This window comes from Crassostrea angulata, chromosome 2 (genome assembly GCF_025612915.1).
Source record: "Crassostrea angulata isolate pt1a10 chromosome 2, ASM2561291v2, whole genome shotgun sequence".
In the NCBI taxonomy this organism is placed as follows: Eukaryota; Metazoa; Mollusca; class Bivalvia; order Ostreida; family Ostreidae; genus Magallana; species Magallana angulata.
In genome coordinates, this window is record NC_069112.1 from 51161847 (window position 1) to 51186316 (window position 24470).

A 24470-nucleotide genomic window follows, 5' to 3' on the forward strand; every position below is an offset into this window, starting at 1 on the left:
AGTAGTCATGGTCGTAAGCTACTTTTAATTTTAGAACATAAACTTACATTTCTGTCGGTATTACTATTAACACAGGATGACTTAAAAAGAAGAAGAAGATGTCAGATATCATAGAGAAGACGCTTGCTTCGCTACCTAAGCTGTTCTCTGATGGCCCTCGAGGGTCTCCAGGAGAAAAGACTATGCCTCAGAAAAAAATAATGGGGCGAGCATTTCAAGGCTTCCTGTGCAGCGTCAGTAGATGTCGCAGTCTAACGGTAATACTTACGTACCGCTGTCAGTCTGTCCTTTTGTCTGTTTGTCTGTACTTATGTAGTATCTACTCATCTGCCTCATTATATAACTCTTGCTCAAGGTTCCTTCTCGCCGTTAACACGTCAGCTCTTCGTTGATATGCGTTTATGTGCTAGGAATCCTAGGATAACAGTTAGAATCCTACATCTGGCCCCGGGGCCATAAAACTTAGAGAAGCTCACTTTTGATCTCAGTCTCACTTTTACATGAGGGAAAATATATAGCAGAAAAGTAAGTCTTAGACTGAAATCAAAAGTGAGCTTCTCTAAGTTTTATGGTCCACGGGCCTGCACTCTTTTTAAGTTAATGTGACTCAATCTTTTGTTTCTTGCCTCAAAGAAAACCTTGCATGCTTATGTAGTTAACTCTTTATAGTCCTTCGCGAGTTCCTGTTTTTGTTGCATTTGTCAAATTGTCAATTATATGAATATATATACCAACCTCTTTGTAAAGAAACATTCCTGTATAAAAAATGAAAGTCAACTCGGGTACAAAAAATTCCCATATATAAAAAAGAAAGTCAACTTGTATACAAGAATCTTTTTAAATCTGATCATTACAAAATGTTATAAATTGTATCTTTTTTTCTTACTGTTTAGGAAGAGAAAACTTTCATTACACATGAGCTGAAGCAGATTCAAGAGAGTTTGAACAGAACAGATGTTTCACAGGTACAGTATCTGTACAGACAATGCAGTCAATCTTAAACACAGTAAGAGAATGCTGTAACACTGTGATCAGACCGACTAGTACATGTAAGTGACCCGGGCCTGCCTGGGTCAGCACTTTGTACTGTATGAATGTTGATTTACTACAGGGCACGGTGGGTGAATTGCTGTTTAGGCTGGTTTACTGCCACTTGTTGGGATACGACGTCTCCTTTGGTTTTATTCACACCATCAAACTCGCCCAACAGGGCACTGGACTTGAGAAAAGAATGGGCAAGTTCTTGCTTTTCTATGAAGTTTTATCAGTGCATGAATATGCAACATTAACACTAATATCAAAATCATTTATTTATAATAGATACATACATGTTCAGTAAATCAGTTAAAGAGAAGCCCTAGGGACCAGTGGATATACTTCCTTATATCTGTAATTCGTTATATCAGTATATCAAATTCGTAATAATATATATAGCAAATTCAATATATACATGTTTTCATTTTACAAGACTATTAATTTTAATAATATATGCTTAAAATAAAAATACATTACTTTGATACCTTTAACAATCGGATTGTGAATTGAACTATTATGTAAAATGGTAGTGCAAAGTTTTTAAACTGTAAAGAAATTTGTTATAAAAGTGTTAAATTTCGTTATTTTTCACCTCTACGGAATTCAAAATCGTTATCCGTAAATCCGTAAATTCGTTATAACCATAAAATTTTGCAAAGATTTGTGAAGATTTACTGGGGACTCAAGAAAACTTCACTTTCTATTTTCTATATCTGTGTTCGTACTAAACGAGTTTTACTGTATTGACATAATGGTCATGATTATGACATTTATGTTTATACAGGCTACATAGCAGCTATCCTTCTACTTCACCAGGATCATGAACTGAGCCTTTTGCTGATGAACACCATTCAAAAGGTTGGTAGATCATGAACTGGCGAATGCCACTCAGAAGATAGTCAGTTCATGAATTGAACCTTGTAAGGACATTCAACAATTCCAACTTTTCATTTCCAGTTTACCATAATAAGCTTAGGATTTCATCTCCAATATCATTTATCATTTGTAAGGGATTATGTTGAATATTGATTAAATACAGACTACATGAACTCCAGTAATTAATTATTTGTTAATCAATACTCCCACAGCTGCAAATAATCTTTGAGAACTTTTTATAATATTATCATAAGCGCAGTATTTGCTTTTTAGCAGAAGGTTTTTTGAGTTTTCAGACCAAAAGTTGTTTTCATTCATGTTAATTTCTCCACATAAAATTGAATGAAGTTTGATGTATCTATGAAGAAATCCTTGAGTTTTGCCCTTAAAATCGATTACAATTGTACTTCTTTGACAGATATGTGTATTTTTGTTAAAATTCATAAAAAAGTGTTGGAAAAGGTAATCTGGGACAGACAGTCAGGTGAGATGGATGGCTGATGAGCCTCTTGCTTTCATTGATCATGCTCCTAAAAATTTTAATTGTGCTTATTTGATTATCTTGTCAAGTTGTTTCTGATAAATGTTCATTTCTATGTATATGAATTGCATATTGTTCATAAAAAGGGCTAGGATTATTACATCAGGGACCTATTGTGTAGATTGTTTGATAGGGAATACACATTTTCAAACACATATGGGTCCATATTTTGTTCTGTGGAATTTCTATTTTGGCAAAATATACAACCGTTGACAAAGAAGTGGTGTGTGAGGTGTAATTATCATTCAGATTGATATTTAGAGCTTGTCATTCAAATCCTAATGTCAGCAACATGCATGGTCAAGATGTTTTTTTTATAAATATTGATTTATTTAATGTAAATGCCAATATACATGTATTTTTATTTCAAAATATCTTCTGTCTTTCTCTTGAAGGACCTGCAGAGCACCAACATTCTAGACAACTGTATTGCCCTGTCTGCAGTCTGCCATCTTGTTCAGTCAGATGTTGGGGTTGTTTCCATGATGTTGCCTTTAGTCCAGAAAAAATTACAACATCCCAGGTCTGTATTCTATTTGTCCCCAATTTATTGAAAATCAATGCAAATAAACACAATTGTTGATATCTGAATTTTAGTCAGTATGTAATATTTTCATTAATTTCATTTTCATATGTTTCTCCATATTAATTTGATATTCTACCATTAAGTTCTGAAAATAAGACATGATTTTCCTAAAAGATAAAGATCCCGATGATAACATTTGAATGTGACATCAGATTGATACGTCTAGTATTGTTTCATAGACATAATTTGTTAAACAATATCAACAAAGGACTTTGTGTGGTATTATGCATTTCTTGCCCCCCAAATTAAATTTTCATGGAGGGATTTAAAAATATGGCTGAAGATAGTTGAAATCATATTTAAGATCAGTATGTAAAAAGTGATCACCCCAGTGACATTATAATGTATAAATGACATCATGAAGATTGTCTTCTTTTAATAAATTAATGTTTTAGAGCAAAAAATGGGTGATTTTTTTATGGTTTTTTAACTGGGAAACATCAAGCATACATGTATGCTTGCATGCTCATTTTTAACTATATTATTACCGGTATAAGAGCAAAAATATATGTGAAAATGGTATTTGAGCAGACATGAGTTCTATACTATCGAAGGCAAAATATGAAGGAAAAATGACAATATTTTCATTTTTTTGCAAAATTTAGGGAATTTGCCCATTTTTGTGATGTCATAGATGAATAGCTATTGGACAATGATGACTAATATCAAGACATCCTCTGTATAATGTTTAATGAAAATTTTATTTTGATACGATACCATTTAAATATTTGTTACAATTGGGGGCAGACATTTGACAATACCAAATATAGTCCTTTGTTTAGCCCATCAAATAACATGTTGCAAGCAAACTTGAATTATTTGAAAATAAAAGCCTGTTGATTTATACATTGGCAATCTGTGTTTTAGTTGGTCCAGTATTCACTCTGTGACTGTATTTACAGGGAGCTGGTGAGGATGAGGGCGGCCTGTTGTATCCTCAGGTTTATCAGGCTGACCCCCAGCTACCAGCGCCATCTACAGGAGAACTGTAGGAAGCTGCTCTATGACAAAGATCCAGGGGTCATGTCCATTGGAGTCAAAATACAGCTCCAACTGCTCAAAGTACGGCCAATTTCTTGTTTTCCATTTCTATCTTTCAAAAGTGTCAGAAATAAAAGTTGGAGAGAGCTAATTTAATACAGCTTCAATTACTAATTTTTGTTAATCATGCAGCAATGGAAACATAGACTGATATTATTTTCTATTAATTTTATACAGCATACAAAATTATTTATTAATTTAACAGTAAACTGTTCAGAAACATGTTTTGGTTAATTTTTGTTTACCGGTAATTTCTTTCTCTACAGAGTGGACTTCAGAGCATCGAGACGTTGACCTCTGACCTCTGCAGTATTCTACAACAGATCATGAACAGAAGTCTCCCATCATCCTTTGAATATCATGGCATTCCATTACCATGGTTACAAATAGACATTCTCAGAGCTCTAGCCTGTCTTGGCAGAGAAAACAAGAAGTGAGTGCCATACACTGTCTGTGATGCTACGATGTACTATGACTTCTTATTAAGCACTTTTGATATGATTTCTTTTTCTATTCATGTAGAAACAGTGAGAGTATGTACCCTCTGCTGAGGGATCTGTTGGACAAGTTTAATACCAAGGCAAGGATGTCATACGGTTAGTGCTTTCTAACTGCAGATCTATAACTCCATGGGAATACTCAAGTTTACATGGGGTAGTCCCTAACTTACAAAAAAGCTTGCAATAAGTGGCACACGAACACTTACTTGTTAAGTTTCAATAAGTTATCTGTTCTGAATACATGCTATTCTGTCTCCCAATTGATTCAGACAACTTAGACAGATAGATAACGATTTAATATTGTAAAAGCTGCAAACAAGACAAAATACAAATTTAACTTAGAATAAAGTACAAATGTAAAAACTATGTAAACGCTATGATACAGGTATACATGTAGGTTGACAATGTAGGTCAAGTTAATCGAAAAATGTAAACATTACACCATTTTATACTGAAAGGTTTAAAGAAATCATCATGATGGTAATACCGAACTATGAAAGAAACAATGTACAAAATACATATACGTTTACTTACACTGATAATGACTGTAAGTTTTGGCAAGAGTAGAAAGACAGAATGCCTTGGAACATAGGAAAATGTGGGAAGCTAGAATATAGCGCCAAAAGTTAATACGGAAAACAGTTCGTGACAATTTCAACAAAATAAACAGATATAAACGGATCGGATAGAAACGGAATGCGATCCACCACACATGCCATCAACAAAATTTAACTCTCGAGCTATTTGGACTATTGCCTCAAATTCCAAAATGTTCTATTTTATATTTGACCAATAAGTGTACAATGAAATCTTTCTTGGTTTTGCACATTTTCTAGAATGCATATGAAATAAAAAAAAAAAGAAAAAAACATTTCTATGTAAGATATACCACTTGAATCTTCAGGAAAATAGAATATAAGAGAAGACTAATGTATTTTATGTTAAACTTTGATGGATTACCCTGCCTTTCAAGACATTATGGTAAACTTATTACATGTACATGTATTAAGCTTGTACGATATAATTATTTGGCCGAATTTGATTTTCAATAAGATAGCTTTCTACATTTGACATGGCGAATATTTAATATGTATTCAATATGCATATACATTTGGGGTCATATTTGATTGAGCTGTGACACTTTTTCAGCTGTGATGTATGAGTGTATTGTGACTATAACCAGGATAGTGCCCCACAGAGCTCTCCTGACTGAAGCCAGTGTCAGGGTCAAAAGGTTCATCGGCTCCACTAGCTATGTGCTCAAGTACATAGGTGAGATGTTTTGCAGATTATCAATCACTGCCTGCTGGTAGGGCTTTTAACTTCATGCAGCGTCAGTCTAATTAACTCTTACTGAAATTGTCTTAACCAGGTGTGAAAGCACTGACTCACTTGATAGCTGTGAGCCCGGAGAGCATCACAGACTGCCAGATGATTGTTGTAGAGCTTCTTGAAGACCCAGATCCAGCCATCCAATCAAAGGTAAATGAATGTTTGTCACACAGAGAACATACAAGTAAAGGATGACAGTAAACACTGGCTATGGTTATGACTGTCTTTTACTTTGCCCCTTCAAGAAAAAAAAGTGAATAAATCTATTTTTCTTGACTTTATAGTATAGTACATTTATCTTTACTGCTGAAAGTGTATTGAATACATTTTGACTGTAAATACATTTAGTACAACTTATCTTGCAGACTGTTGACCTTTTGTTCAGTATGGCCAATGAGAGCAATGTCAAGGTGGTTTGTAGTAAACTGATAGAACATCTGGCTCGTCCCAGGAAAGATTTCAGTGAGTCAGAACTCATAGACAGGATTCTCACTCTCACAGAAAAGTATCCTTTACACCCAACATCTAACAGAGTCTGGTAACAGGATAAGTAAATGATGCATACACTAACACTAAACCAGGGGGGAAATGCATGCATCAGTTGTCTGTTACTGATATAAATCATTATGCATGTTTTTTTTTTTTTTGTTTTTTTTTTTTTTCTTCATACTTTATTTCTATTATTACCATTCAATACAATAGTTCTACATAAAGACAAACACACCAAAAAGACAGAACACAAACTTTCACGCTCACACTCATTCTAAATGTACATTTACCACGGTTACTAAGGGGTTACTGCAGTATATGATGCATTTCAAATTTACATGTTGATATAGATATATGTATAATGCCTATTATAGCAAGTAAAAATATGGAGATGATTAAAAATAATTAAACATGAATGTTTGCAATAAGATTCTCAATAGTTTTCCACCTATTAATAAATTCATCACATCTCATTTTTATTGCAAACAACCTTTTCTCTACCAAATAATATGCCAATATTGATTTCAATAATTCACTAATATGCAGATCAGAACTTTTTCTTGATTTGTAAAAAATATATTGTTTTGTTAATAATATCAAAATATTAACTATATCATTTTTTTCTCTTGTATAGCCAAATATTACTTCACTTAATGAGAAGTTTATATCAAAATGACAATAAAAAGACAAAAAATGCTCTAATTGCACCCATAATTGTTTACTCTTATGACAATAAAAAAATAAATGTTCAATTGACTCAGGTTCTTTTGTACAAAGATTGCATTTGTTATTGCATGTGATTTTGCAATTAAATAAATATTTGTTTGTTCCTAGAATTCTATGGAATATCCTATATTCCAACCATAAAAGTTTACTATCTTTTGTACAATTAAAAAGTGCATTATACTTTGATTTCCAACTAAATGTATCATCTAACTCGAGTAAAGTTTCCCATTTATGTTCATGTTTAGCACAAAAATGGATATCTTGAATAAACACATTATACACTTCTTTGTTATTTTTTTGTAAAATATTTATAGATGCTGGTAGGAGAGGAAATTGCTTATGTGCATAATAGTTGTCATTAATATGTAGACAAATGACTTTTTTTAATCCAAGTACAGTGGTAAATGGCAGATTAACACCAAATTCATCAAGCTGGATAAACTCTCCAAGATTATTAAAAAAATCAGACAAATACATAAAGCCTTTCTTATATAGACTTTCAAAAAACAGTGATTTTTTATCAATTTTGATTTGAGGATTAAACCAGACAGGAATGTGTTGTGCATCCAATGATTTATGTACAATGTCAATGTAATCACTATATGATAATAAAGTTTCTTTCCAAAATAAGTTGTTGATACTATTTGAGAGATTTTTTGGATAATCAGATCCCAATTGCAAAAGTTTAGATATTGTACTTCTTGTAATTACGCTATAGAGAGTACTCAGTAGATTATCTTTTGATTGTAAAATTCTTCTGAACCAAGACAGTTTCAGTGATTTGATGTATGAATCTAAATGTACCATTTGGAGCCCCCCATCAGTATACTTCTGAATTAATAGTGCTCTTGATATTTTATCATTTTTTCCATTCCAAATGAATTGGAAAAAGGTTTTTTCCAGTTGTTTTAACCACTCTTTACTTGGTGTAGGCAACGTTATGAAAAGATGTGTCAGTTTAGGTAGTAATATTGACTTTATAACAGTTATCTTTCCTAAGGGGGTTAACTGCCTTTTATTCCAGTTATTAATTTCCTTGATTATCAAAGAAAGTTTATGGTCAAAATTTATTTTTGTAATATTATTTAGACTTGAGTTGAATTTAATTCCTAATACATTGAAATCCTCGTTTGTCCATTGTATTTTAAAACTAGAGCATAAAATATCCTTGTTTCCTAACTTTGACCCTATCCAAATGGCCTTGGTTTTTCCAAAGTTTGGTTTTAACCCTGAATATTTTGAAAATTGAAAGAGAAGATCTAAAGCTGATTTTAAACTTTTTTCAGTTCCATCTAAAAACATAATTGTATCATCTGCATATTGAAACAAACAGAAATCTCTTTGTATGTGTATTCCTTTGATATGTCTATTTTGTCTTATCATAATACCCATGATTTCTACACATATATTAAAAAGATATGGTGAAATAGGATCTCCTTGTCGACATCCGCGCCCAATATTGAAAAAATCTGAAAAAATTCCATTTTGAATCACACATAACTTTGCATCTGTATAAAGTGTTTTCACCCATCTAATAATATTTGGACCAAAATTGAAAAATTTAAGTGCTTTGAACATAAAAGACCATGATATTGAGTCAAAAGCTTTTTCAAAATCAATAAGTAATATCAATCCAGGAATTTGCCTTATTTTTGTGTCATTGATAATATCATAAACAAAACGGGTGTTTTCTCCGATAAACCTACCCTTTAAAAAACCCTTTTGATTTTCATTTATAATGTAGTCTAGTACTTGTTTTAGTCTGTTTGCGATACATGCTGATATTAGTTTATAAGATACATTTAAAAGTGATATTGGTCTCCAATTTTTTAAATATTCTCTACATTTATCTTCTTTTGGCAAGATAGATATTATTCCTAGTTTCTGAGTTGTTGATAGTAGTCCCTTTTCAAAGCCTTCATTAGCTGACATTAACCAGAAGTGGCATATATCTTTCCAGAAAAATTTAAAAAATTCGGCGGTAAAGCCATCTGAACCTGGTGATTTATCGTTTTTCATATTTTTTAGAGCTTCTAAGGCTTCTGAATAGGTTATTTTTCCTTCTAGTTTTTCACACATATTACTATCAAGTATGTTTACCAAGCTTTTATCTATAATTTCTTCTATATCAACATCATTCAAGTCATTATCTTTATTGCTATATAAGGTTTGATAGAAGTATTTAATTTCATTAAGTATTTCTTGTTGATTTGTGATTAGAACTCCACTGTCATTGGCAATTTTGGATATTGTTTTATTTATATAATTTCGTTTTTCAAGAGCAAGGAAATATTTTGTAGGCTTTTCGCCCTCTTCAATCCATTTAGCACGAGCTCTTACCATTAAACCTTTCATGTGTTCTTTTCTGATTAATTCTAACTCATTTTGCAAAAGAATAAGTTCATCATTATTAGTTTCATATTCATTATTTCTTATAGTATTCATCTTTTCTTCTATTTCTTTTTGCATATTTACTCTATTTCTTTTTTTTCTCGAGCTGTACTCAATTGTATATCCTCTAATATGGAGTAAGATCTGCTCAAAGAAGGACTGGTAATCAATAGTTAGAGATAACAGGGCATCAGGTATTTGTTCTATAGCTTCCAGTGAGTCTGATTTTTCTGCATACTGATGTTTTAGAGAAACTATAACTTTTTTCACCCCAACTACATATTCTTTATCTTTCAACAGAGAATTATTAAATTTCCAAAATCCCTTCCCTCTGACAAAATGTGAGAAAACAATATCAATAAGTACAATAGAGTGGTCTGACCTATACCCTATATCTATTTTTGCTTTATGTACAAAATTTAACAAATGTGAAGAGACCAAAAAAAAATCTATTCTGCTTTTTTTATTGGATGGACCAAACCATGTATACTGTTTTTGATCTTCGTGCAAGCTTCTCCATGGGTCTTTTAAGTTAAGTTTTTCTATTAATTCTAAAACTATTTTCCTTGCTTTTGGATTTCCTATTAGTTTGTAGTTATAATAATCTAGAGATGTTTCTTGAACTAAATTAAAATCTCCACCTATAACAACAAAGTCTCCATAAAAGTTTTCAACCTTACTTTGAATATTTTCATAAAAATCAGGTGAGTCACGATTAGGGCCATATATATTGATAAGAAGGATATTGTATTTTTCTATTCTTAGATCAATTGCTAAATAATTACCAATTTCATCAGTTGTTACTTGAGTGATTTCATATTCAAAATTATTATTAAATAAGATTGCCACCCCTCTGGAGTCAGTTTTACCTGGGCTAATAAAGATTTCATATCCCCACATTGATCGTACCATATTAACATCATCTTCTGTGAAATGTGTATCTTGTAAAAAATAAATTGACTTTTGTTTCTGTTTCAAAAAGTTAAAAACATCCCTTCTCTTTTCTATACCATGCAGACCTCTACAGTTAAAAGATAGTAAAGACAAACTCATTATCCGTTGTAATAGAAAATGTTAAGAATAATTGCAGATTTTCTTATTATGCATGTTTGTGGCTGTGTGTGTGAATGTGAATTGGTCTGTCTATTAGTTTTCCTGAGCAGCAGTAGATACAGCTTAGATGGTGTTTGGGGCTATGACATGGTCCTGACAATCCTGAGAGAGGAGCGCAGCGGTCTGCCCAGGGACATGGTGGACCGAGTCCTGAACCAGCTCTCACAGGGTAGGTCCACAGAGACTCATCCCTGTAAACACAGTCAGAGAGACTCATCACTGTAAACACAGAGAGACTCATCACTGTAAACACAGTCAGAGGGACTCATCCCTGTTAACACAGAGAGACTCATCCCTGTAAACACAGGGTCAGAGAGACTCACCCCTGTAAACACAGGGTCAGAGAGACTCGCCCCTGTAAACACAGGGTCAGAGAGACTCGCCCCTGTAAACACAGGGTCAGAGAGACTCGCCCCTGTAAACACAGAAGAGGCTTATGAACACAATCAAAATATTATTGAAATTTTACGTTTAAAAAAAATAGTTAACTAAATATAGAAAAATTGTATGGTTTATTTAGAGATCAACTTGAGAATGATTTAACCACTCAGGTAGTGGTTGTAAAACTAGATCTAGACTGGATCGTTATGACTTAATTATATTTATATTTACTGTAAATTCCTTATATTACGCGAGTACTTAATTCCACGATCTCTCTGGTTTGCATAAAATGGCGAGAATATAAAATCGTGAACGAGGAACTTTTCTCCTTGTTTCTTATAGTTATCAACTCTCAGAAAATAATTTTAATAATTTTAAAATTTTAATAAATTTTAATAATTTTAAAAAATCGCGAGAGGTGCTTCCTCGCATTTAATTAGTAATCTACAGTATATATTTTTTCAGTTTCAAAAAAGTAAACAAACAGTTATTTTCTTTTTTAGGTAGATTATGAAAGAATCTTTTTGTTATGAAAATTAAATTTCAGTATTGTATGAAACTGTTTCCTCTGCATTTAAATTTGCAGTTATAGAAACATAATTTAATTGAACAATTGTATTGCACAATTTCAGTCTTGAACTATCCCCGAGACACCAGTAGGCAGGTACCGGAGGCAGTACAGAGCCTGGTCAAGAAATCTGTGCAGGGGCTATTCCAGGAAAACTGCTCAAAAGAACTGGTCAAAATTGCATCATGGGTAAAGTTATACCAATATCTCCCAATATTGCTTCATGGGTAAAGTTATCATACATGTGCAATCCAAACTTATTCTTGAAATACTTTATATTGAATGTTTTGTGTTGCAACTTCATAGCCAAGGGAATATTACTGCTATATATAGGATCTCTTATGGTTTGTGATGGTATATAATTTTTATCCAACGAGATGTACGTGTGTTTTCTATCCCCGAGCCTTGGTGAGGGGATAGAAAGCACTCAACGAGTTGGATAAAAATCATATACCATCGCAAACCATCAGAGATTCTTTTTATCAACTTTTACCACGTCTTTTGTTACATCTCAATCATTTCTGTAAATATTATAATTGTTAGCCACAACACATTTACTGCAAGATATTATTAACTTTACGCATAAAAAAAAAAGTTCCTTGAAGATTAACAAAAGAACATTTTATTTTTTAACATATTTTTATCAATCCATGGAAAAAATTAAAACAGCATTAATTCACATTTACAACTCCGCACACTTCAGCTGAATTTCTTTTAATTTTCCATTCTACGCCAATCAAACTAAACCTATGTAATGTTTAATTATGACATCACGTCTGGTTAGAATACACAGTGTAATATTACAGTATATAAATAGTGCCTGTTTGGGAGGGTAACTGCTGAAATTGACACCCTGACACAACCATTGTCAACCAATACGAAGCGAAGGTTGACAATGGTTTTCGAGAGGTGTCAATTTCAACAGTTACCCTCCCAAACAGGCACTGTTTATTTTATTATACTGAATGTCTTAATTTTAAAGAAAATTTTACTGCTTTTATATAGAAATGAAGTTAATTCTACGGCGAACCGTAAGCACATAATTTACGCGCATGTAACAATTTGTTGTGTTACCTGTACCAAGTGTGTTGATAACGTTGAGGGTAATCGAACGGATCACCAACTGCGTCTAAACCAATCAGATTTCAGTATTTAACATGAAAGTATAATAACAAAATTTATTACATTAGCGATATCCAGTTGATATTATTGAGCTAAACATGTGATAATTTGAGAATGATTATTTATTTAAAGTTAATTTCTGAATCAATGAATTTCATGTCGTTTCAAAAAATACTAAGATACTCATGTTACCCTCTTGTTTGTAGGTACTGAGTGAGTGCTCATATCTGCTGAAGAATATGCCTGATGACAAAGTTATGTCCCTTCTACAGAAACAGTTTTTGAGACAGTCCCTTGACACATTGACTCGCCTGTGGATCCTGTCATGTGTGACGAGTCTGTTGTGTGGGGGGATAGTGCAGCCAGGCGTGGTAACGAAGGCAGTGAGGGACATGAGAGACCAGTGTGTGAGCTTCTGTGACACGACACAAGATTACACTCTGCTACAGGTCAATATATTATGTATCACATTATTATTATGCTCAGTCGAGAAGTAAATAAATTCATAAACTTTCATTGATTAAAGAACATACTTGTATCATGGGTGTACATGTATGAAGGTATATTTTTGGTTATTTCTTTGGCAAACTTGAATAAAAGTAAATAATGGTTGTTAGATATAGCAATGCAGAAAACTAAGTGGCAGTTCAGCACATATACATGTAAATGGTGATTTCAACCTTTGTTATATAGGTCAGAACATTTATCATTAGAATGTACAGTTTGAATTCTTGGTTGCCATTTTGTTGATAGAAGCTGCTGGAGTGTGAGAGACTGTGTGCCAGACCACTGACAGTGGACCCCCGGGGACGGGACCTGACACAGGTACACAGGTCAAACGTTGGTCAAATTGTACAAAACTTATCTACCGTACTTCACTGTGTTGGCAAGTCTCAAAACAAGTAAAAATATCATTTTCTTATAAATGTTACAATTGGTCTTGTGCAAATTTTAAGAATACCACCAAAAAAAAAAAAGAGTTTGTTTTCTGTAATACATGGCCGCAATGTATTTCTTTCAATTTAATGTCATGGTGTTGTTAAAGTTAGTTGGTTATTTCTTGGTAAAGTGGTAATTTTGGCTTAATTTTTTAGGTTTATATTTATTCAAGGATGACTGCACTTACACCGGTTTAGGGGTTTTTTTGGTGGCTTCTGTTATCTTAATAAGACTTTTGTTTATTTTGTTAAAGAGTCTTGTCATTTCCAACATAAATTAAGAACAATAAACTTTTTCTATGTTTTTCTCCGTAAAACTTTCGAAAAATAGAGAATTTTTGCATATCTGCCATTGGTCGAACATAAGACTGATATTAATATGCATAAGAGGTGGAGCTGACATCATCAGAGTGGTACTAAAATTAGACTAGGGTGAATAACGATGCCATGTATAAAAAAATTATATCATCACACTTTCACCATAGCCCTATCTATTCTATATGGTACAAGTATACTGTTTACAACAGAGAAAGCGAAAGTAAGAAGAAGTAGTTTTTTCTCATTTAAACCATGAGCGCATGTTTGTGTATTAATCTCTCATTGAAAGAACTTAGATAATGCAAATATACAACTACTGTTAAATGGAGAACAAAAGACAAACACGTGCTGATTATGTATGAGGTCAATATAAAAGTGGGGATCCTCGTTATTGTATAGAGATTCAAGGAATCGCAATGACTCCTGCCTATGAAAACAAATTCGTATTTGGTACATGTAATAACAAACTCTTATTTAACGCAATTATGTAAAGTTGCAGTTTGCATGTCGACCATTTCTGCATTTGAAAGAAAAATGCTTGTTTTAAAAGTTTATTTTCATGCAAATATCGCATGTCCTGTAGTGCAGTCATCCTTTGCCTAACTAGAGGAGCTTTTGGTTCAACATATGTGGCATGTATAAAGAGAACAGGCTTTCTCTGTGAGGTATTAAATGATTGACTTGTCTTTGCAGTTTGATTTCACCCTCTCCTATTTGGATGACTTTGTATGTGATTCTTTAGAAGGGGAGACAAAACCATACATACACAAAAATCTAAGAATGTCTCCACTCAAAGGTGGGTGGTTGCTCCTAGTATATTATGCTATATTTAAGAGGCAGTCTACGATAGAACCATGCAAATGGCTATCAATGGAAGTATATCGAAATTTCATGAGACTTGGCACAGATACTCATGATAGCCTAACTTGATTATAATGAGAAGGATTTTTATTACATTACATCAGTAACTATGGAAACGGGTGGCACCTGGGTTTTCCCCTTGTTCTATTTATAGAACTTTTGAAAAATTAGACAGCATACAATTCTTTTTAGTTTACTGGAAATATTACACACTGCAATTGAATGAAACTCATTTCTTCACATTGTGAAAACCCATAGTTATTCTAAATAATAAGGAATTTAAATTTCTATACACAATACACAAAGATATGTGGGCCTTAACTTCATGAAAATACTGAAATTTTACCAAATTTGACCTATTTGCACTAAAACTGGCATAACTGCCCAAGAAACGCATCAATTCATATAATATTTTGTCAGCTTATATGGTCTTTATTTGTCTTTAATCTGGTTGAGGGAATTTGGTTGCAAATGAAATTCAGTGGACATTTTGGGGGGTGGGTGGATTCGGGAGGGGGTGGGGGTGGACATGGTGCACTATTATCTAGGGTAAGAAAAAATGCTATTACATAATTTTTTTAGATTTTCCTTGCCAAATAAAACAAGTAGTAATGGAGAAATAAGTAGTCTTAAAAATTAAACACACAGAATTACTATGAATTGCCCTCAGTCGAGGGGGGGGGGAGGGGGCTGCAATTGAAAGGAAACTTGGACAATTAAGTTTGTCTCCTAACAGCGACGCGCAGTGGGTTAGAGGGTGTACTACGAATTTGTAAGTCATGAGTTTGACTCCTGCTCTGGGTTTTTACAATTTTTACCTCTCCAAATATTTTTAAAAGCTCTTTTTGGTTAAATATTGTAAAATTTGATAATTTTAAACCGGTGAATGTATTTCAATTATAATGAACATTAATCCATATTAAAATCGACAGATGTCCCACAGCACCTCAGTTTATATAAGCATCCGCTTTGACATGAAACTGTTAAAATACAATAACAATGGATTACATGTTACATGTATTCAAATTTTAATGAGTGTACATATCAAACAATTTTTTTTATCATATACATTTGTATTTTTGAGCAGAGTTTACAGCATAAGTATATTGTTCAGATGATATCTGAGAAGAACACAGCAAATAACAATCTTTAACTTAATAAATAACCTGTTTAATATTCACAGTTATAAACTTCAAAATGTACATATATTACTTGATATGAAAAAAAAAACTCCTGAAAAGCCTACATGTAACACTCATTTATAAGAGATACTTGTAATGAGCCTTTGCTTCAAATGGAGCAAAAAGCAAAGACCAAATTATTGCAGTTATTTTCATGAAATATGAATAGCCATTGTTTACAAAGCAATGAAATAAAATATGCAATACAACCAAATTTAACCTTCAATGAATACATCGGATAGAGAATTTTAATTTCAGAAAAAGATACAAAATCTGTGAATTGAAAAATTCATAATTCAGTAACTTACGAAAAAAAGACGGAGATGTGCAATTAATTTTAATTTAGAAAGCTATCATCATCAATTAATACATGCATCCCTATTAGCCAAATAACATCATCAATAATACATGTAGTGCTATTAGTCATGTAAAATCATCAATTTATACATGTAGCAATAGTGGACAACTATTATCAATTAATACATGTATCACTTGTGGCCAAATAACAACATCAATTCATACATGTAGTGCTATTAGTCAAATAAAATCATTAATTTATACATGTAGCCGTATAAGACATCTATTTTCAATTCATACATGTAACACTATTAGACAAATACATGTACTACCATCAATTTATACATGTAGCACTAATAACCAAACACCAACAATGCACACATGTAGCACTTATCTTTCAGTCAAATAAAATCATAAATTCATACATGTAGTGCTATTAAACAACTATTATCATCATTCATACATGTTGCACTAAATGCTAAATAACATCATTGATTCCTACATATAGCACTAATAACATCAATTCATACATGAAGCACTATTTGCCAAATAACATCATCAATTTAAACATGTAGCAATTTAAGACAACTATGGTCATTAATTCATGTATGTATATGTTTCACTATTGGCCAAATAACATCATCAATTCATGTAGCGCTGTTAGCCAAATAACCTCATCAATTCATACATGTGGCGCTACTAGTCTAAGAACATCACCAATTCAAACGTATTCTCTTTGAATACTGAAGTTGATCAAGATTCATAGATGGCTGTGATTTTACAGGGGAGTAATTTCCATAAGACAATAATTTCACAGCTTCATTGAAGGTTTCATGCTCTGATCTTTCATCTTTGGACTGATCAGACCCCACAGTTTTCTGAGATGACAGAAGATCAAAATCTGAAAATAAATATAAAAATAAATATATACCGGTATATTCATTAAAATATATATATTCAAAGTATTAGACTAAACTCAGCTGTTGGATACACACATATATGTACCACTATAATATACATGTAAAGCGTTGACAGCTTTAATAACAACTATATGACATCTCAGAAAAAAATATGCATTGTAAAATTCACATATGATAATCATTTCAAGTGGCAGCCAATCTTTGAATGACCTCGATCCCTAAGATGATCACAGTGACTTTTATCTACATTTAGCATTGTCCTTGTGCCTGAATCACATTTAAACTCATTGAACTGTAAAACTGAAATTCAACCATACAGTTCAAGAAACATATATACCACCCATGCGGCAATAATGAAAAAGGTCAAATAATTCATATTTGGAATATCTATGATAATCTATAATAATAATGCCAAGTATGCGTCATTAATCATCTTGTACAGTACACAAAAAACTAGAGCACATAAAACTTTTATAAACAGCCACAACACTAGACAATAAAAATAATTCTATTAAATTGTAAAACATATATTTTTTCACTGTTATACCTCTTGGGTTAGAAAAAGATATACCAGCGTCCATTGCTTCAGGATCTGTAGTTTTCCTAATAAACAGCATATTTCTACAAAAGAGTACATTTAATGTATATCTAATATAATGTATATGTAGTCTATATACTGACAAAAATATAGCCAAATCTTATTTCTGATTTTCATACACAATATCTAATGTACATATACAAGTATCAATTGAATATCCCAAATGTTGATTAGTTGAACTCTCAATAGACATATTGTAATATAACTAAATATAAAGTGTAGATGATTAAAGATTTTGATCCATTAAAAGACATTGTTATTATCAGTTATTCTAATGTTGTCCAGCTAAATAAGCTTTTAGCATGAATACAAACTATACTGCTATCTTAATGGGACAAATACATTAACCATTTGAAATGCCCTTTGATTTTTAAGACATTTTCATGTATAAACCTGTTTTTCTCTTAAATACTTCAATGAAAGATCCAGGCCTGGCACCCCCCCCCCCCCATATCTTTGGTGTGAAATTATCAGACAACATTTGTTCTTACATGTAGTACATGTACTCCTCAACTCCTTTGTATTTATATTTTCTGTTTCATATATAGTGTACAACAAAGTTTTATGAGTTGAAAACATCTTAATAATTCAGTCAATCAGTTGTGTAAAAAACACACCTTTCAACTCCTCCTTCAGATCTGTATTAATCTTGACACAGTTTTCTCTCAATGCGTCTTCTGCGAACACCTATTTAATGGTAAAATTCCAAACATCATTCTGATGTGTCCATTATGCATTAATTTCCCCTAGACGTTGGTTCATTTTACAGAGTTTTTGTTCATAATCAAAACAATAATTTATCAGTGACAACAGGTAAGAAAATTGAGATCAAGCATGGGTTTATAAAAGCACTAATTCATTTCTTGAATAATAAAATTAGGTTTTCAAATTTGTATGAGTATTTCAACAAGTAAATTTTAAGTTTAGAACACTATACCACTATAAAAAATGAACTGTATATCTTTTCATAGATATCTAATCAAATGGGGAGGGGGTAGTTTTAATCTGATATTGATGTGCATTTATTTTATGCATAAATACACGTAGTAGGTCCTAGCAATATTTACTGGTACACAAAAGAGTACTGTTATATAAATATTTTTGGTTTGTTAAGAATTATGTCATTAGGTAAAGGCAATTTTTTCTTACCAGAACCAGTTGGAAAATGTGTGCTCAGCTTCATCCATATCTCTCGGCTTTGAATGATTGTAATTCCAATCGCGATTGTGTCAGATTGAGATTTTTTATGTAGTGAATGACAGCATGTTCTCCTTTTCCTTTTCCACTGAATTCCAGTCCTGCCTGTGTTTAGCACATGTACGCCCGCTGAAATTTGACAGCCTCAGCCCATGCACACCAGCACAATGATTCTGGTATTTGTGCAAAATCTGACTCAGATGTACATTCAAAAAATCTCAAGTGTGCTGAAGTGTCTTTCTTACAATCTTAAAGTATATTATCTGCTTTCTCTTTACAATTTTCACCAAAACTACATTTCAAACCATCCATTTTGTTGACATTTGGCTTTCTCCAATCATTCTTCTTTATCTTCTTTACACGAGAGTTCCACAAAGGGAGATAATTTAATTTGTAAAAATCCCGAATTTAAACACCGGAATATAAGCTTAATATTTATTTGCAACCAAATTCCCATTCAAATATATATTTTTATGGATAATTCTATTGTTTGAACCAAGAAACTCTAAATTTAAAACGTTTCTTGGGGTTTTATATCCTACTAAGAGAAGTTGTGTGTTTTAGACATTATCTATCTTATTAAAATATTTGATTATCTAGCTTAAAATCAAAGAATGAATTAAAAAATATTTGTGCACCAAATCAAAGGTATTTGTATCAGATGTTATGTGAATCTGACTCCATGTATGATTAAACTCTATTTAATACTTAAATGACTATCTGAAATTAGCCTTATTCATGCATAAAATTTATCATGAATAATGAGCTAAAAATAGAAATGGTCTTATCTGGGGGATTTCAGTGGTGCAGATAAATTTAACCATGAAAATTTGATAAAATATACAATATACTTTAGATATATCCAGATAAACTATGAAAATTAATCTACACCCTTCATTATAAAATTTTGATTTTGCATGGTTCTATCGTAGACTGCCTCTTAATAAATAAGATACACACTTAGAAAATTGATATTAATGAAGATCAGTTCCTAGACCCTCGAAAGATGGCAAAGTATTGAGTAATTGGTTGGTCCTTGGACAGAGACTGTAGTTTCTTTATATTACAGTTGATCCCCTGTTTTCTGGGTTTGCTGAGAATGCAGGGAGTGGATCTGTGGCATCAGATTCCTCAGGAAAACCAACAAAGTCGGCCACCTCAGACTCAAAGTAAGAATACAATGATACATAATTATACTCAAAAACATATAATTACTCAAAGTAAGAATCTATGTTTACGCAAAGTAAGAATGTCTAATTACTCAAAGTAAGAATCTATAGGCAAAGTAAGAACATATAATGTCTCAAAGTAAGAATCTTTATTTACGCAAAGTAAGAACATATAATATGACTCAAAGTATGAATCTATATTTACGCAAAGTAAGAATATATAATTATTCAAATTAAGAATGTATAATTACTCAATATAAGAATATATAACTTAAAGTAAGAATATATCAGTACTCAAAGGTCAAGTTCATTAATTTTGCTCAAAAGTTACATATATATTATTTAAGGAGAAGTATACATGTATGATATATCTCATTGGAAATATTGTATAATTACTCAAAGTTAAAACTTATAATTACTCTTATAAGGAGGCTCAACTTTAACTGCAGTGTCATTCATTAAAGAAACTGATAGTCAGTGGTACCCCTTATATATTAAGTGACTTTGAATCAGTTTTATTGAAATCCTTTTTTATTAATAAGTAGATGGTTGGATGTAGCATATAGCTTGAATAAATAGCATTTGAGATCCTTTTGCCTTCATTTGGTTTTGTAGAAATGTTGATCTGAAGCTAGAGGGGGTCAGCAGGGTTTGGGGAGAGGAGGGTTTTCTGGAACCGGATCCCAGTGTCGTGGATAGTCATCACGCAGAATCTGACCAGAAACAGAGGGAACTAGAAAAGAAACAAGAACTTGCAGCGGCCCTTTTCAGTGGATTTCACAGTCAGAGCAAGGTTGGAATTACATGACTTTCTTAAAAAATTATTGTTAAGAAACTGTAGAGAATAGAATTATTCAGGTAAATCACGGGTTGCTTCTGTATTTTACATTAATAACCTTGTTGTTCACATTTATCCTTTTTAAAGAGTGATGCACAAGATAAAGAGCGGAAAGACCTGTGGTCAGAAGATGTTCCTTTAAACTTGAATTCTACCTCTCTTGACTGGAGAGCTCTTAGTGCTGAAGAGTCTGAGAGGAAAGGAAGCTCCACAGAGGAGATGGACAGACAGGAAGCAGACAGACAGGAAGCAGACAGACGGGATCCAGGCAGTGTTCTACTAGATCTGTCAGACCAAGAGAAATCAACAGAGGGCGTGTTGTCACAGGATCCTCTATCTGTTGATGACACAGAACATGTTCAGCAAGGACATGAACAATCCTGTGGTGAGAGCCAGGATAGTAAAACCACCACACACCAACATGAACAATCTGTTGGACTTAGTGTGAACCAGGAGGGGGGAGGGGGGATACAGGGTATGAACTATTTAAGCAGAGAACCGCCGCCATTAAGTTTTGAGAGTTTCCCAGAGGACAGAATCCAGGACAGCAGTGAACAGTTTAGTGGTCTGTACGATGGGGTGGAGGAGGAGGAGGAGGACGACTCAGAGAGTCAGGGGGACAGTGTGTACAGTCTCAGTCAACTCGATCTGGACACGGTCCGAGTCCGGGGTGAGGTGCGTGGGAGTGGCGCGGTGTGTGATTCAGACAGTGATGGTGGCAGTAGACAGGGGAGTGAACTCAGTCTGTACAGTCAGTACCAGGTTCTGGAGGACAGCCACGACTCGGAACACAATGAGAAAGTCAGCTAGGGAGTTTAAATGATTAGCTCAATTACTATTAATGATGCAAAATAAATAAATATGGCATTTCTTGGGGTTTTTTGTGGATGCAAATTTTTGCATTTTGATTCCAAACTTAATAATTCTATTTATTGCAATTTCATAAATGACAATATAATATTACTTTTGGTGACTGAATTGTATGCATTTTAGTTGATACCAGAAAAATGAACAAACAATTAGCACCAATTAGGCATTATTTAATTATAAGCAATATTTTGTATATGGAAACAAATGATCCACGGTATGCGGTTATCTGTGATATTGCTGTTTTAATGTTACTGTTTATTTTACATAAGTCAACTTTATCTGAATATGTTCCATGTGTTAAATGTATATCTTGAATGTTTATTTCAAAATAAATCATTCATCTTTGAACAAATTAAATATTATCCTATATTAAGTATTGGTTTATCATGATTACAATTTGGGATGTCAAGTAATCCATGAGTTAATAATTTATCCACATATTACACCTTTTTCTTCGCGGCCATTAATTTATATATGAATAACAACAAGGTACTCACGGTCGTTCTTTTAAATCGGCCATAATTTTCTATATGGATTTCTTTTGAGGTGTCTCCGTTCTTCAATTTCTAATTTTTATGTGTATACATATTCACGTACTTGCGCATCACCTAACTGAATATTATTCCAAATACTTCTTCGTTTTCAGTCTATTTCTTGTAATCGAATATGATTGATAACCTGCTCACCAAAAAAAAAACAAACAAAAAACGTCAAGCAATGTTGGACAGGGGGTGATTTGATAATATTTTTCAGAATCCTTATGCCCCAGTCACACACTCACGGATCAACTCCTAGGTTCTACTACGGAATATTTTCCACGGTTGACACCGGAAAATCAAATGATACGGAGTTAGTACGGATGCACTACGGAATGGATACAAATTGATACATACGAACTACTACGGATTTATACGGAGTTAAAACGGACTTCTACGTTCTAAAACGGTTTAGTAAGTTTTTCTAAGGAAGTACTACGGTGGTTTCATCCATAGTGGAATTTTGAACATGTTCAAAAATTGTCGCAGCTATACAATTTTCAATCTAAAGTTGAAAGTGATTACATGAAAAATTAATTTGTCATGTAATCATTTTCAACTTTAGATTGAAAATTAATAAAAGACACAAGTATTGCTACGTTTGGATACGATAACAGACGGAAAAGCCACGGGTCAATACATATCGCCACGAATGATTCCGGATCGCTTCCGTAGCTAATCCGGCATTTAATCCGTGAATGTGTGACTGGGGCATTAAGTATACGTGTGTCTATTTCGAACACTCCACAGATTGCACCTATATGTACATAATCATTGCAAGATTGTTCTCATAAGTTTCAAAGGTTATAATTTAAGGTTTTTATCACCAGCATCATACATTGTCAAGAATAAAATGCCTATAAAACTGTTATTAGACCCCTATTTATGTTTAGCCAATAATTGATTTTCTTGAAAGATGCAAGATATTTGTGGTATTTGTAACAATATAAGCGACCTGGTATCGTATTAAACCTTTGAAAGATCTGCATAGCATGTTCGGAGTAAAACCTTCTAAAACTATTCTGTTTGAAAAACATTGAGCTGCATTAGATTGCATTTTTATTAGATAACAAAAACATTTGATAAAAAAAGAAGTCGATTTTTAAAATTTACCGGATTCAATGATTTGTTATCGTTCAATGATATGTTAGATATTCAAATACTAATTATTTGGTAAATGAAGAAACATAACAGAGTGATCTGAGTTAAAAACTTTACATACATGTATTAGAGATCAGAATGTTATATGATGTGTGCACCGCTTCCAAGCGAAATAAGATTGGTGAAGGTGCGTGCCGTGTTAAGGCTCGGCGTACACATTTCCGCATGGAACCGGACACAAACTTAATTGTTACGTAATTATATACTTAACATCATCATCATTTGAATTGCTCTTTTGGGTGATCGCTCTTTAGATAAATATAAAAATTCATGCAAGTTTAATAGGGCGGAATTGCGGTACTCAAGGTGTATGAATGGATGTGTACTTTTCTAATATAACAGTTGTTTATAAAAGCCAATTGAAAACGAGTTCTCGTTTCTGGAAAAAGAATCAGGAAATTGGGGAGAAAATGGTAGTAACTGTTTCAAAGAAAATGTTGGACCATGTCGTAACACTGGTAGAACCCATGGATGGGAAAAGTCCCGGTAAAATTACCTACGTAACACGTAATGAATGTAAAAATGGCCGTAACTATATTATTACATAATTAGAACGTCAAATTAATCAATGATACATATCAAGGATATGATCATCTTGAATGTTATGAGGGAATTGTCAAGTTTTAGAAATGAAGCATCGAATTTGAAAGGGGGCGTACCTACTGGTATAAATTACTTTAATGCCATTTTATTGATTAACAGCATAATTTTTTACATGCTCCCAAAACGGGGGGGGGGGGGGGGGGGGGGGGGGGGAGCAGCTCCTTTAAATTCGTAAAATTTAGAGAATGTGGGGGGGGGGTCCTTTCTCCCGGTGCGGTGCCACATGTACGTGCCTGCTGGAAATGTTCATTATTGTTTTATTTTTACAATTTATTGTTACAA

General features: G+C 32.9%; 1 protein-coding gene and 1 long non-coding RNA gene across 3 annotated transcripts; one reads left to right on the forward strand and one right to left on the reverse strand.

The window, feature by feature from the left end:
- Nucleotides 1–22259, forward strand: LOC128173182 (AP-4 complex subunit epsilon-1-like). 2 transcript variants are annotated; one of them, XM_052838899.1, is made up of 19 exons: nt 1–257; nt 894–965; nt 1112–1235; nt 1820–1893; nt 2848–2975; nt 3941–4100; nt 4346–4512; nt 4602–4675; nt 5729–5851; nt 5952–6061; nt 6277–6416; nt 10684–10799; nt 11644–11768; nt 12908–13150; nt 13455–13526; nt 14651–14753; nt 20081–20180; nt 20796–20973; nt 21106–22259. In XM_052838899.1, the coding sequence occupies exons 1-19, from the start codon at nt 99–101 to the stop codon at nt 21826–21828; spliced, it is 2991 nt and encodes a 996-aa protein (XP_052694859.1). In that variant the 5' UTR covers nt 1–98; the 3' UTR covers nt 21829–22259. The 2 variants fall into 2 exon arrangements, with proteins under 2 accessions (XP_052694859.1, XP_052694860.1); XM_052838900.1 differs by having other exon boundaries at nt 10687–10799.
- On the reverse strand, nt 17135–19948 carry LOC128173204 (uncharacterized). The gene is made up of 4 exons (XR_008242448.1): nt 18964–19948; nt 18432–18501; nt 17764–17837; nt 17135–17197 (listed from the first exon to the last, which is right to left on the reverse strand). It is a non-coding gene; the product is annotated as an uncharacterized LOC128173204 (long non-coding RNA).
- Nucleotides 22260–24470: the final 2211 nt, after the last annotated feature.